At 47.2% G+C, this 15648-nt stretch overlaps 1 protein-coding gene across 3 annotated transcripts in view; it reads right to left on the reverse strand.

Moving 5' to 3' along the window:
* The window catches only part of TOX2 (TOX high mobility group box family member 2), a 137216-nt gene that overhangs the window by 65896 nt on the left and 55672 nt on the right, over positions 1-15648 (reverse strand). For all 3 annotated transcript variants that reach the window (XM_061441452.1, XM_061441450.1, XM_061441451.1), the window contains one exon: positions 13449-13514. In XM_061441452.1, the coding sequence (XP_061297436.1) occupies positions 13449-13514 (66 nt within the window). The remainder of the gene's footprint in view (positions 1-13448; positions 13515-15648) is intronic.

The raw sequence follows: 15648 nt of genomic DNA on the forward strand, positions 1-15648 counted from the left end.
AGTCAGAGCACCACTAATGGCTCTTTGAACATCCCTGCTTTATTAAGGTATCAGATGAAGCAGGCATGTTTAATGTTTAAACTTCCAACAACAAATGCCTTCAGCAAATATGTTTTATGTATTTATTCAATGCTTCTTAAGCGCCTGTCACCTTAGCAGCTAAGGTGCTGCTTACCTATTTGTTAGTATTTTATTAGAATTAAGAACATGTCAATGCTCTGTAAAACGCCACCTTCTGCCCTCCCCTCTCCCCTCTTTATCCCTATGTGGAGCTTGAAATCCGTTACCCACCCATTCACTGCAAAACGTTCTGGACTGCCAGGAAGTTGCCAAAATGGGAAAAGGAAATTAACTGAAATCACCAGTGCAATAAATCAGTTTCCCACATTATCCCAAAGACCCTCAGCCCCAGAATCTGGCTGCGGCACATGGGAGAAGCGCTGAAGCCAGATATCTCTGGGTCAGCTTTGCCAAAGTCAACTCTGAGATCATAGAATCATAGAATGAACTAGGTTGGAAAAGATCCTCAAGTCCAACCATTCCCCAGCACTGCCAAGGCCACCACTAACCCATGTCATTAAGGGCCTCGTCTACTATATTCTTTGTGATGTAGTCGGACAGTGACTCCAGCAATGTTCCAATGCCTGAGCACCCTCTGGGGAAGGAATTGTTCCTCGGCTCCATCTAAACCTGCCCTGGTGCAGCTTGAGGCCGTTTCCTCTTGTCCCATCCCTTGTTCCTTGGGAGCAGATCCCAGCCCCTCCTGGCTCCATCCTCCTCTCAGGCAGTTGTAGGGAGCGATCAGGTCCCCCCTGAGCTTTCTCTTCTCCAGACTGAACCCCCAGGTCCCTCAGCCCTTCCCCATCACACTTGTGCTCCAGGCCTTGCACCAGCTCCATTGCCCTTCTCTGGCCCTGCTCCAGCACCTCAATGTCTCTCCTGTAGTGAGGGGCCTAGAGCTGAACACAGGATTCGAGGTGTGGCCTCACCAGTGCCCAGTGCAGGGGGACAGTCACTTACCAGATGCTATGGCAAAACCATCTACCCAATGTCAATCTCAATGCCTGGGCTTTGAAGGGTGCTGCCTCCAAAGCAAGAGCAGGCAATGTCGGTGTGCAGCTAAGTGTGACCTGGTTGGGGGTGGTCAAAGGAGGTATTCAGATTACCTATGGGATAGGGATGCCTCACTCCTTGCAGGCCTCAAATACGCAAAACTCATCAAGGTGCTAATTCTCCCAGTCCATAAGATGTCAACATAATCACCTGGGATCTCTCTCTACCTCCTTTGCATTTACTGAGCTTCTCAATTACAAGCCTCTCTTCACAACCATAACGGCAAGGATTGCAGTTTTTTACTCACTTACCCAAAGCAGAAGCTGTCGTGCCACAAAAGCACAAAGGTGCTGGGCTGTTAGGGAAAGCATGAAGCACCAAGAGACTCCTGACAAATTTGTGAGAACTGTAACATGGTTCACGGCCAAGTCTCCAAATCCCCAGCGTAGGTGTGAAAATCTCAGCCTTAAGCCACCAATATGGGAATTTTGGGAAACAAACAGATTTTATCTTTGACAATTTTAACATTTTTTTTTCTTTAATAAAACCAGGCTTATGTATGGTATCTAAAAATAAGGCAGGCACACACACATTGTTGGGAGTAGCTCTTCTCTGTCCTAAATCACCAAGACTCATCAAATACCTTCTAAAGCATTGAGCAAGCTGGACAAAATGAATAGCTAGAGTAGGTACCATCCTTTCAAGAGGAAGAAAAGAAGGAAAGCTGTTAAATTAATAATAAAAATAGCAATGTTTGCCTAAAGTAATGACAGCTTTCCATCTAGAAGTCCAGCCAGGACACCAATCACAGCCAGGAGCCTGTATCAGTGATCACCTCCAATGGTGGCAGTGAGAAAGGACCCTTGTAGGCACCGGCAGCTTTAGAGGCAATGGGCAGCATTGCTGACAGAGCAAAGAGCTTTGCAGAGGAAAGGAAGGTGCAAGGGGGCTCACATCAATAGCGGAACACCCTCCACTGCATGACCACAAGGACCCAAACTAACACGCAAAGCCTGAGGGAGGGAGGCATTCCATGAAGCCCCTGCATCCAAAGAAAACCAGCCCCAGCTATCCAGAGGCCAAACCAAGTGAAACACTTCATTTGTTAAGCTGCTGGAGAGGTTTCTCTATTATTTTTACTAGTTTACAACATGCCAGGTAGAACCTGAATTGCTCCAAGAGAAATGGGCAGAAGTGGAAGAGGTGAAATGAGAGAAAGATACAAATGGAGAAGCAGGGAAGGCTTTGGGTACAGCAGGGCTGCAGGCAACACCAAAACATCGACCCCATGGTAAAAATGCACATTTGTCCAGTGTACTCAAGGGCTTCAGCTGCCATCTTTCAAATCCAAGCCCACACAAAGCCTACATATTTCCACAAACCTGTGATGACTCAGTGCTCCTACTGTTAATGCAGGTACCAAACCAGGCATGTCAAGAGTCCTACTTGGTATTACCAAAAAGCATCATCCAAGTCTAGCCCCAAATATGACCAAAGTGGGACAAATCCTCTTGAGAAAGATCACTACAGAAGCTTTGCTGCAAGCTAAGCTGTGTCAGCTTTCACCATGTATCCCCCCATCCTTATTCTCAATATCAAACAACAGGAATCTCTTTCTAGACTGGACAGAGTGAGGCAGAAGTTGACAATCAAAGATCGCACTGATAAAAGAAAAAGCCAAGTAGGATTGAGTAGGTGTCTCTAACATGGACATTGTAGCAGAAGCCTGGAAACCAGGGCAAGGAGAAGAACTACACTGCTTGTTCAAATCACAGTGCTTCAAAAATTGAACACCACAGCATGAGCTGCTCAAAGAGCTTCAAAGTATTCTGCGCTTCACAGAGTGCTTTCCCGTTTTGATCCTCAGCAGCTCTGTGTGAGCAGGATAAATTCCTTCCTGAAGTTGCATTCAAGTGCCCAGTAATTCCCGTCTTTTCCCTGCAGCTCCTCTCTCTTGACATTTAGCAATCAATTTTCTTGGGAAAAAACCTAAAGGCCCAAGCTCACCGTATTTTGCTAAGTTGCTTTTCAAACATGGAAACCCACACGTAACTGCACTTGTGCAGGGGGGTAGGTGAAACATCACATTTGCAGAGGAGCTGGCAGTGTTTAAGGCCAGGCTGGACACAGGGGCTTGGAGCAAGCTGCTCTAGTGGAAGGTGTCCCTGCCCGTGGCAGGGGTTGGAGCTGGATGAGCTTTAAGATCCCTTCCAACACAAACCAGGCTGGGATTCTATGGTTTCCCAGCTTTGCTAGTTTTGATGTATATAATGATGTTTCCCTTCTATGCGCCCCTGGGGGCAGGCAAGAACCTCGCATCCTCCTTTGCTACCAGTGCAGGCTCCCAGGCCTGTAGCATCCTGACCTGCATGCAAAAGAGCATAACTTTGTGCCTCCCCTGCTTGCAGAAATGATGGGAATCCTCCTCTAGATGGGTACAGGGTGTAAACAAGCACCTTTTGGGTATTTGCTTCCAAAATGCACGAGAAATTACTGAACCCTAGGGAAAAAAGAAAAGCTCTTCCACAGAAAACCAGCCCCAACTTCAAGCTGGGTGTGGAGAGCACGAGCCCTCAGCACCACGTAGGTGTCTGCTTTTGTTTTTGTTTCCAGTCATCTGGAATTCTTAAAATAAATTTGCTAAATTGTCTTGCAGAGACTCCTGCCTTTTGTTGTGTTTTGGTTTGTTTTTCTTTTCTTCCCTCCTTAATAAACTTTCAGGGGTATCTTTATTGTTATGTCTAATTTTAGAGAAAACGAACATTTCCTGAGATTCAATTTCTCTCATAATTGTTGGAAGGAAACTAAATTGTCTGCTGTAAACATTCACTGTATTGTGTGAAAAGTATCTTTATTACAGCCCACCGGGAATACTAATAAAATTCCCAATCCTAGCCCTTCCTCACTTGCTTAGTTTTTTTAAAGCTTGCTCTTTTCTCTTATATACCCATTAATGTCAGTTCAAACATTCTGCAGTCGAGAGATGAGAACTGAAAATATATTATTTAACAATCAAGGGTAGAATAAAGACCTGTGAGCAGTAAGATCCTTTCTTGCCTCTTCTTCCAGTGCTTTCCATTACAGAAAATGAGAATGGCCATTCCATTTGTCTGCGTGCGTGCTCAGAGTTGATGAAAAAAATCTCATTAGTTTAGTCTGACATATACTCAATACACTCTATGTACATATATTTTTTTTTTCATTTTATTCTACAGCTGCAAAATGATACTAAATTTCATCAGATTGGAATGAAAACTGTGGTCTTGGAACATTTCCCTTTAAGGGTCTTCTATTTATTCAGAATTCATGAATCACTTTCCAGTAATACAACTATAATTATTCTTAAAGTGTTATGTTTGAAGGTTTAATATGAAATACTTGCAAAAAGCTCTTTTTCACTTTGATAGTTTGTAATCTTCATGGTAATCAGATCAGTTAGCTCCTTCACACAGCAGCCAGGAAAATGCAATTTAATATGAATCTCATACTCTTCACTCATGTTTTAATTAAAGTAATAAAAGCCAAGTCATATTTTGCCCTTTACAGTGTACACAAATGTATAGACCTGAGTTACACAGCAGCAGCTCCGACACTTTTGATGGTGGCTGATGGATTTCCTAGTTTGAGATAAATTTAATTCAGGCTTGCTCAGAGGCTGCTGATCATGAAAATGGTGTCAAGGAGAAGCGAGACCCAGCACGGTCCTCAGGATGACCACAACAAGGGTGATGGATGCACAGGCCAAACACAGAGCTCTGGGTCACCTTTGCCACCTCTCACCCTGCCAGCAGGAGCTAAGCCTGTGGTCTTTCAGCTGGGTCCAGTGTCAGAGCACACCTGCCTGTGACAGGCAAGTGCATTCCTAACGGTGTCTGAATTTGGTTCCCATCATAGCTCTGAGCAGCCTGGCCTGGTGCATCACCTGAAGGGAAAGAGCTAAACCTTCCCCAGAGGAACAGGACCACACAGGACTATGGACACGCATGCCGTGGTACCCACACCACACACTTGCCATCTTCTCCCTGGTTACCTGCAGCAGCGCAGACCCCTCTCCCGGGCACCCATGGTCCATGCTCCCCTCCTGGGGACCCACAACACAGGCTCCCCTGCCCAGGTTACCCAGGACACTCATGCTGCCTGCCCAGGTACCTGAGAACTGCACCCACTCTGAGCTGCTCAGGCTTCAAGAAGGGGGATGCCCAGGGGTCTGCTGACCAAATTGTGGAGCAGAAGCTGAAGAGCTAACACAAACCAGCCTGCTGGCTGCATGCACCAAGCCAGCCCATTCTCGTGCGTGGGCTCCCCGTGAGGTCCCACCACTTTGTTAGGGCTGTGAGGGGCTGGGTACCACTTCATGCTCACAGGCTAGCTGCAAGAGCACTGCTGGACACCAGTGCAGGTCCACTGCTCTGCACAGCCACATGAGCAAGTAGAGGTTGGAGCAAACGCCTGACTGTGAGCTGGATGGCCACACTAGGGATTCATCATCCTCCATGACATGCAGAGCCCCATGATGCTCCACTGAGAGGATCAGGCCACTGTGAAGCTAGAGTGGAGCCCAACCCTGTACTGCAAAGGGCAGCCCCAAAGCCAGCATGGAGAGAAGAGCTCATTGTGAAGCTGGCTGAGGGTATGGAGGGGTCTCCCTTTCTGCACAGGCCATCATCCAAACTCTGAAATGGAAAATAACACTTTCCTGCTGGAAGTAAGTGACTTCCCAGTTCATCACTCTGTTGTGACGGCAGACCCAAACACTGGCTCGGGCTGGGACTGCGATGAGAAGTAATCAATCAGCTGGGAAAGGAAATCCCAAGAGCAACAGGCTGGTTTTGTTTCATATTTCTGCGGCCCAGTGCTACATTTCCACAAATAAACAGCACTTTCCCAAGCCGCTCCCCAGGGATCCATTACAGAAGCAAACCAGCCTCTGCAGGAGCCATACCCAAGCCCCCCAACAGGACACAGTAGAAAACCGTGCTCGTCACAGCTAACCAGTAGGGATGTTATTGCATTATCAGAACTCAGCATCTATCGTTACCATGTAAAGACCTGGCTCCCAATCCCACTGTGTCACAGTGGGTAATTCAGGAGACAAGCAGTGAGGAATTAGCACAGTGTGAGGAGCTGGAGGATCTGAAGGCAGAAACAGCTTGTGCATAAAAGCTCCAGGTTTGCCTTTGTCTGGTGACAAGCCAACACCCTCACAGGAGCAGTGGTAGCCAGAGCAGCACTGTCAGGAGATTTAAAGTGCACATAAACACCATATTAATGTGATACCTGTGCTTTGAAGGTGACCTGCTCCCTCCAGAGCTGCCCCAGGTTCCTCCATGTCTAGGTCTCCACCTTGCCCTAGGCTGTGCTGACCATCAAAGGCAACAGCCTGGCGTACATGAAGTGTGGTCCCTTTACAATGGTGTTGAGCACAGTGGGAAACCTGGGATAAAGTGACACTTTGCTGGCTAACAGATACTGCTTACCACCTTTCTCTATATTCTGTTGCTATTTTATAAGCCATTGGCTTCACAAGCTCATCAGTGTTGCTGGAAGCCAGGCCATGTGTCCTCATGCCACCAGAGCCACGGTGCACACCAGCAGATCCCCTTCGGTGTTAGTTGGGCTGCACTGTCAGCCGTGCCCCATGGTGCTCTGAAGCAGTCCCAGTTACTCCATCTCCTTCACCCTCCAGCACACGGGGAGCATTTTTGGAATCTCAGGTCCACATTGCCTTCAGCTCCACTGCTGGGCATCACAGAATGTTGGTGCCAAGAAACCCCCATGGCCAACACTATCACCGCTCAGAATGAGCTGATTAATACAGATGATTTTTACCACTGAATCTGAAACAATCTCTGAGCTGATTCAGATCCTGGAAAACCTGTGACAGTCTTGGGAAAAAGAAGGAAAGTGTACTGCTTGGACAGAGCCAAGGGCATGTAGCTGGCTGCAGTAGCCTGGAAGACCTTGGAGAAGCTGAGCCCTCAGGCTGCCAGCCATGGGGTGTGCTTTTGACCACTACTCTGATGGCCCGAGGATCTTCTCCTCCATCCTGCCTTTGCTCCTAAACCTAAATCTGTCCAGGAACTTCAGTTCCTTGATGAAATGTCTACGCATGAAATTCAACCACCATGACAGCTTCATAGTTTTCTGTCCATACAAGGTGTTCTGTCTTACCTGACAGACACCTTCAACTGTATAAGATGCTAATTGTTCCCCCCTCTGCCCCAAGTAAATGCAATGGAAGCAGAGACTATCCATTTTGGTCTAGGAACTGCTCAGTTATATTAGCTTTTCACTCTGTGATGCTTGATGGCTGTTTTTCAAACACCCGATTGTTAACAACATAGGAGTCCTTTGAGACCAAGGGTTGAAGATGATGCACATTCTGCTTGTAATACCAAGGGATGTTTTTATTAGTTCATTTAAGCACTAGAGCCAACCCTCCACCAGCAACAGCAGCTCCTCTTGCTGTGACTAGGTTACAGGAATTGCTTCCCAACTGCACCTTTCACCACCACATAGAAGCTCATGCAAAATTCACAAGCCTGGATCATCAGCTGCAGTTGTGCTCACCTCCAAAGCCCCACCTGGAAGAGTTTCCATTAGCTGCTGATTATAATAAATGACATGTAACAATCTATTGTTCATTCTAAAATAGTACATGAGATTCTTCCTGAATCATCTGCTGAGAAAGGCAGTTGATATCTATCAATGTCTTCCCTCTCTTCCTTAGTCTGATATGAAATCGTACTGTATTACTCAAAGGGGGTGCAGGGGAAGAGCAAAACCTGTATCTTAGCATAGGTGCCTGCTGCAGCGCACACTCCCAGCTTCCACTGCACTGTCAGCCTCTGATTAATCCTCTCTTTCAACTCTGAGTCCATACAAACCTCAGACTTCTCTTCACTAGGGGCCTTCTATACATACATGTGTTCTGTGAGCTTCAGGGACAAGCAAACTGCAGGAAACTCCTCCAAATTCAATGTCCTAGGTCAGGGACCAACCAACATAAGAACACACTATACCCCAAAAACTGCATGCTATTGCTTCACTACCAAAGGTGCTGATGGAGGGAAAACCAAAGTCCACAGTGGTCCTGGTTTACAGCTTCCTACTGGGGAGGAAGGAGCAAGAATGAGGGGATGATGACCCATGTATTCAGCAGCAGCACTGAATTGCCCCCATGATGCCTGGGCTCCATGGCCACTTCGTGCAGTAATCCCTGCATTTGGCCAGGAAAGGGAAGGGGACTCCCCACACTCTCACGGCATGGATCTGCCCCAGCCCCAGCTTTATTTTATAAACCACTGCCATTCTGCTGCAATTCAGTGGAGACTGGTGGGAGGCCCAGGAGGTGGGAGCACAACACGTCTGCCAGTATTACAACAATGTTTGATGCCATATTTTGTAGCAGAGGCTGCCAAGATGAGCTCTGTCTAGTCTGGAGCGCTAGCAGCATGCGAGGAAGGTATCCATAGCTTCCCACACTCTCATTAATTTCTAATTATGCTATTGCTTGCTTTCTACATGATTGCTTATTTACCAAAGACAGCTTTATTGTGCCATCCAGTTCCTTATAACTAGCAAACCCATTGTTATGCTAAAATGAATGTTCTAAATGTTATTTATTATTTGATAAACCTTGTGTAACCCTGAATGAGGACATTAAATGGCAAGAACACTACTACAAAATCCCATTTTAAATAAGTCACTGAGACAGCTGTGCCTTTATAAAACACATTAGAGTGGCACTCAGAGCACATATGGCTCAGGGATATATACAAATTATACAATTTCTGTCATTCGATCAAATAAGAGGGACGTTTTGACCCCAGAAATGAGTCAAATGTAAGTTGTAATTCAAGCCCCACCGGAGGCCCTGGTGGTAATGTATCCTGACGGCTGATCAAAGAGCCCTGACCATTTGACCCACCAGATCAGCGACTTACTGTATCTATTATGGCTAATACAGACCCGAGCTTGAAGATGCATGGAGATAAACAGATAAAGGGCAATAGATACAGTAGATAAATGTTGATTTATACCCACCCAAGCACACTGCTACATACGCAGATGGATTTCATGTGTGCGGAAGTGGGCAGGCACATATAACATGCATAGGAACACATCTGAAGACAGATGCTTTATATCAATCTTAACTCCATTTCCATTGGTGCACTGGTATAGCCGCCACACTCAGCTGAGCTCCTGCTGATTTGCACACAGCAGAGAGTACCCCACCTTCTATTTTATTATGCACGTGCCGCCATGTACAAACATGTCTATGCCCATGGATCTGCTTCCTCTGTGGTATGAATGTGAGCAGCTCCATCCACGACTTAGCCAGCCTTGCCCTGAGGCACATAGCCAGAACTAAAAGCCCTCTTGGCTGCTCTACAGGGTCATGGACATGGGGTGTCTCACCAGAGCTGGGTGAAATCAAGCTCTGCCAATGCTGCTGTGCAAACCAGCAGCCCCCATGCATGTCCGCAGACAGATGTGGCAGCCAAGACCTGATGGCTTTGCTACACAGATGGGCAGCATGAGTGTGCCAGCAAAAGAATGGTATAACAGCAGCATTAGGAGGAGAAAACGATGTGCAAATAACTTTGTCTATTTAACTATCATATTTCCAACACTCACTGTTAAAGCAGTGAGGTCCTATCTGTGCTCTCCTTCAGAAAAGCAAAGAGCTGCATATTCCACTGTATCTATCTCCCTGGCCTGAATAAACAATACTGATGTGTAACAGCATTTGCATGAGGAGTCACACAAATTAACTCCTTGGTACAGAAACAGGCATGTTGCTCAGCTGGAAAAAGCCGTGCACTGAAAGCTCCTGGGATTAGGCAGAGCGCGGGATCACGAACGCCCAGCAGTAAGTAATGAGCTCTTTCCCCCCTGGAAGCTACCTGTTGCCCTGCCAGCAGCCTGGGACATGCCATGGAGAGAGGAAAACATGGCAAACATTCCCCTAAGGCTTTGCTTAATGTCTCGCAGTGAACCAGCAGTCACACCCGTGCTCCAAACAAGCCAAGGGACAGTCATTCCCATACGTGGCATCACATCATCCCCAGCTCCCTTGGTAAGGCATTTCCTGCATTAATTCACCCACCACGTGGGATAATGAGACCTTCTTGCAGGGTATTCCCAGATGTAGTTAATTCATGTTTATAAAGCACCTGTGGACTCTTCCTGCAAGTGCAAGTCTCGATGCCAAACAAAACCAACTCATTCCTGTCCAGCTCCATGAGGAATTTCCTGACCTTTGCCTTTCCTGGGGTTATTTTTCCTATCACAAAGGCCCTAATAAATGCTTTTTCTTACTGATTTTGTGGCTGTTTTTATTTCTTTTAACAGCACCACTGCATTTTCACTCATCTTTCAGAGTCCATCATGTGGCTGCTAATCTGTCCATGCCTGAGGATCTTTGCACTACTTAATTCCTTGTCCCTGTTTGAGAAGGGAAGGAAAGATAGAAAGAAAATTGACAGGGGTGAGGAATGATGCTCTGCTGACTTCATGAGACACAACAGATACCTCACTCATCTCAGGGGTCAAATGTCCACGATGGTTTGATCAGATGTCAAGTTGCATTTATACTCTGGCCCCTGTTGGGGGTTGAATTACATTTTACATTTGACTCACTTCTGGGGTCAAATGTCCTCCTATTTGATGGAACAAGAGGAATTATTCTCCCCAAGCAGGCTGTGCTATGTGAGGCTGGATCTGTCAGCGCTCTCTTTATGTTTTAGGCTCCTGTATTTCTGCATTTCATTCTCCGCCAAGAGCAGCCCCTTTTGGGATGACAACAAGAAATGCAGGTGGTGGCACATAAGCAATCCCATCGAGTAAGATGTGGGGAAGAAGTTAGCAGCTTTACAGGGCTGGGAATGATGAAACAAACACTGGTCCTGGCTTTATCATGAGACACTGCAGAAGCTCCTTAGGATCAAAAACGGCACAAAGGGCTGAGATAGAGCTCATGTCAGGGTGCTGCAGGATCCCGATGCTGCCCTAGGACTGCTCTAACAGCAGCATCCCTATAGCTCCAGTTGTAAAATGAGAATAATCTTATCTGTGTGACGGGAAAGCATGACTCAAGAGCTTAAGAAGCTGCAGTAGGTGTAAAGCATTGCACTGACAGGCAGGAGCCATTTAAAACCCCTTGGGTTTAAACCAGGGGAGGAGGGAGGAGGTAATAAACTGAATTCTGCTTTCTGTCTGCCTCCTTCTAGGTATTTTAAAAGAGAAATCACAAGGCAATACAGAATTTCCTATAACAAACATTATCAAAGTTCTTCAATCTGTGGACCTCTAAAATATTCCAGCTGCAATGAAGCCACACACAGAGATTCATTTCTGGCTCTCTTGGCCCTTCCCACCCCCTTTGAAGCACAGAGGGGCTGGACTGGGGGTTTCATGGTGACAGTCTCACCCCAGGCCACCACAAGCATGCTGGTACCAGCAGATCTCACCCTGTAGTGCAAAGCTGGGGTAAATAAGCAAGTGTGCCCTAAACCAGGCAATGTGAAGCCAGGATTTCCCACTGTTAATGTTGGACACCCCAGCCCCTGCGCCTGAGCTGGGCTCAGTGTAAGCTGCGCCTGCTGCCGAGAGCTGCGGGTGCCTGATGGTGCCCAGTGCAACCAGTGTAAGACTAAAATCCCCAGCCCACCAGGCCCATCTATTACAGCATGATGGCTTCAGTAATTAGTGTGCACGATTTGCCTTTGTCCCCAAGGATCCCAAAGGCTGAGCCATATCCCGCGTGTGCCGGTGATTTAGCAGCCTCTCGAGCAAGATTGTGAAACCACACTCCTGCTGTGTAATGTACTCATTCAGGTTAAAACAGGTTTAGCAAACAATAAAAAACATCTGGAACCCCCATTTAAATGGAAGAGTTGTGTTATTAGTAATAAAGTCATAACTGGTGCTATAAAGCGTTCTCTGGTAAACACGTGCTGATGTACAGGTAAATAAAGGGAGCTTAATGAGGGTGAGGGAGGAAGGCTGCTCCCTGTCCTCCTCGGCCAACGTTCATGCTGGGTGGGAACCATGACTAATATCCTTGCAGGGCATGGACTGGGATCCTCATCCCCTTCCCTACTCCCCTCCTGCTGCCCCATGTGAGGCGAGGGTGGGTCACTGCAGCATCCCATGGGGCACCCATCCTGGCAAGAGCCCTGGTGCCACCTGCACCCCTCTGTCACACTCCCAGCTCCTCTCTGACTGTCCCAAGCATAGCAGCACAAGGAGGGTAACTGGAGATGCAAGATGAGACAAAGCCAGAGGAGGAAAAACTCTCCAAAGCAATAAGCCAATGCACTGACATGCTGTAAGGGGGCAAATAACAGGTTTTCATCCTGTTTTCAGTTTAGGGTGCATATATTTTAATCACTACTGATATCTGAGTTGGATACACTGTGGGTGACTCACTAGCCTTGTAATTCATGGGGGTGATGCAGTAAGTACCAAACCCCAGCATCAGAAACACACCAAAACCTCGCCCAGGCCACACACATCAGGTCCAGGGCAAGAGGAATCTGTCATCATCTTGGGCTGGGTGGAAATACAATGCATGTGTTTGTGGTCAGCAGGGCCCTACATGAAAATGGCCCAACACAGCCCAAAATCAGGATGCTGAGAAATAGCAGCAATGAACTTGTACTTTCCCTCACAAGGCAGATGGATGTGATGTGATGCTTTGCCCCAAGGCACCTCAGAAATGCACTGAGGCCCCAGCATGTTCTAGTAGGGTCGGACTACTGGGGGATGCAGATGGGACCATCTCTTATCAGGAGGACAGGTAAGCATGTGCTTAGGTCCCATTGGGACCTAAGGATGGACTTAATGTATTTTTAGGGCTCCAGTGAATGCACATGCCTGTTTCATGTTTATCCAAGCCCAGAGAGAGCCCTGATGCCTCAGGCACCTGTGAGACATGAGCACTTCTATTCTAGTCCTCCACGTGTGGGCTTACAGCTCCAAAACAGGAAACCTTTGAGTCCTTTTTCTCCCCATGCTGGCTAACTGTCCATCTATTTAGCTGCAGGAAACACTCTGCGTGAGGGAAGGAGACACCTGAAGCACACACAATACTTGGAAACCTCAATGCATCCAGAAACACCAATTGCATGCTCATTTTGAGTGAAGGATGCTGAAGGAAAGCTTTTCAGTCTCAATGGAGAGGCAGCACCAGGAACATGCCTCACCCTGCACTGAGGGCATCCGTTGCTGCTCCTTGGCAGAAGCTGGTTGGCAACTCCCCCATCCAGTGAACCTCCTGATGTCCAGGAATGCAGATTCACAGAGAGCCCCTTGAATTTGTTCCTGGGGACAGATTAAGTCCCCTATAAAATCTCTCCGCACTGCCCACCCCAGCAAACTGCACTTACCTGATTTGCCGATAGAAACTCCTGTGCGTTGTCGTTCATTCCCATGTACATGTTCTCCCCATCAAACTAGAAAGAGACAAGAAAGTGAGACTTAGTGAAAGCTGTCTTCACCCCAGGGTCATGTGAACCGCAAAAGCTTTCCTGGCTCTTTATGTAAAGAACTAAAATTCCCAGAAGAAAATCCTGAGCTGCTCCTTTCAAGCTTTTGAGTGTTTGAGCACACGTACACCACCTTATTGCAATGGGACAAGGTAACATAGCACATTCATGATAGTTTTTCAGTGAAATAATGAATTAGTTGCTCCAACTCAAATAAATATACCAAAGATGTGCAAAAGTACAGATGTACCCAGCAGCAAAGTTCACCCAAATGAAGTTCTTCCTGAATTCCTACCAGGCCATCAATCAGCCTTAAAAAGCCAACTTCTATCAATGGAAATTTCCAAGACAGGCAAGTCCCATTCAATCCTCTTCCGGACAGCTACGTAGTCCTTAACCACCAAAGCAAACCTACAGCAGCAATGCAGAAAGCCACTCAGGACGGTACACAGGGGGGTCTCTGTGCAAAGCCTGATTCCCAACAGTTTGATGCTGTTCGCAAACTACAGCTGCAAGGAGGCACAATTCCCCCATCTCCTGTTCGCCTCCTGGATGAGAGGCAGAGCCAGCTGAGCACAGAGCATTCACCTGTCCCCCTCGCCTGTTTCTGAGCTGCTAATCCATGTATTAGGATACCAAACCCCCATGGAGCACAGCAAAACTCTTCTCATTAATTAGCTACAACAGAAGCTTTTCACTTGTTCCGGTTCCAAACGAAGGAATAAAGCCCTCCGGGATTGGCTCTGGCTCGAAGTATGGCTGGGGCAGTTCTCAAGGCTAAGTTCACAAATTAATTATGGCAATAAAATGGGCTATGCCATAAAACACCCCCGAGACAAGGATGAAGGTACCAGCTGTGAATGACACCATATACTTAACAAGAAGAGCCAACTCTTTTGCCCTTACAAGCTGGATGATGAATTGAGGATTGTTCACCCCTTGTGTGTCCACTTGCTCTCTAATACGAGGCTGATAGCAGTTATGCCTTAAGAGAAATGGGTCATATTAAGAACAATAAAAGAGAAATCTAAATAAAACCAGGTGAAGACTTTCAGTGTAGACTATTAATTACACTTCCATTTCTCAGAGTGCTACAGGATTAGCTATTAAAGTCAGCAGAGTTAGCAAAGCCAAGCGTGGGTAACACAGCTCTGCTCAGCGTCAGACACCTTCTAATTGCCAAACCGTCCTCTGGGATAGCAGAGAAAACCAATTAAAAGCAGCAGAATTAGAGCAGGTGTTGTGCCACTCATTACCCAGTCCTGACAGCAGGTGCAGCAGGGGGAAGGGGATTCCTGAGCAAATGCAGGATTGGGTTAAACCCATCTATGAGGCAGGAGCCACAGGATGCAGGGAGCATCCGCGGTGCATGGATAACGGCTTGCTGGGACAAGCAGTTATCACAGAAGCAAGGCCAGGTTGGCCAGAGTCTTGGGTGACATGGTCTGGTGTGAGGTGTCCCTGCCTGTGGCGGGGGGTTGGAACTGGATGATCTTAAGGTCCTTTCCAACCCAATCCTTTCTGTGATTCTATAAGCCAGCTGGATCCTATGCACTTTAAAATGAATTTCCCTCCACCCGTAAACCAATTGCCAGCACAGCCAGCTCCTGCTAACAGGGTTCCAGTTGGAGCTGTGGTACTTCCAGGCATGGAGACTCAGTCAGCTCCACAGCCCAAATACCCTCTGCCAACCCCATCAGAGAAGGCTGAATATGCAGAAGAGAAGGCACAGTTTGTTGGAGATGCTCAGCCCTCCAGCAGCAGGACCCAGGCTCTGCAGGAGGAGCCGGTCTCTGATTTGGCATGGGCAGCAGCAGAGGTTTCAGGAGCCAGTCTTTTTGGAACAGGCAAAATTGTGGTCCTGAAGTCCTATTCCCTAGGTCTTTTTGGAACCACATCACCAGTAAAACATCAGGTGGATCCTGCAGCCTGAACAAGACACTCCAAGGCCCTGCACCACATGGATGTAGGGACGTGGCCAGTGGTCTGATTGGCATGAATCATAGAATGGTTTGGGTTGGAAGAGATCTTAGAGCTCATCCAGTTCCAGCCACCTGCCACAGGCAGGGACGTCTGTTAGACCAGACCTTTGCGTCAGGTC

Source organism: Pezoporus flaviventris, unplaced genomic scaffold (genome assembly GCF_033815535.1).
Source record: "Pezoporus flaviventris isolate CSIRO_AGI_PZ_B2104156 unplaced genomic scaffold, CSIRO_AGI_Pfla_v1 ptg000213l, whole genome shotgun sequence".
Lineage (NCBI taxonomy): Eukaryota > Metazoa > Chordata > Aves > Psittaciformes > Psittacidae > Pezoporus > Pezoporus flaviventris.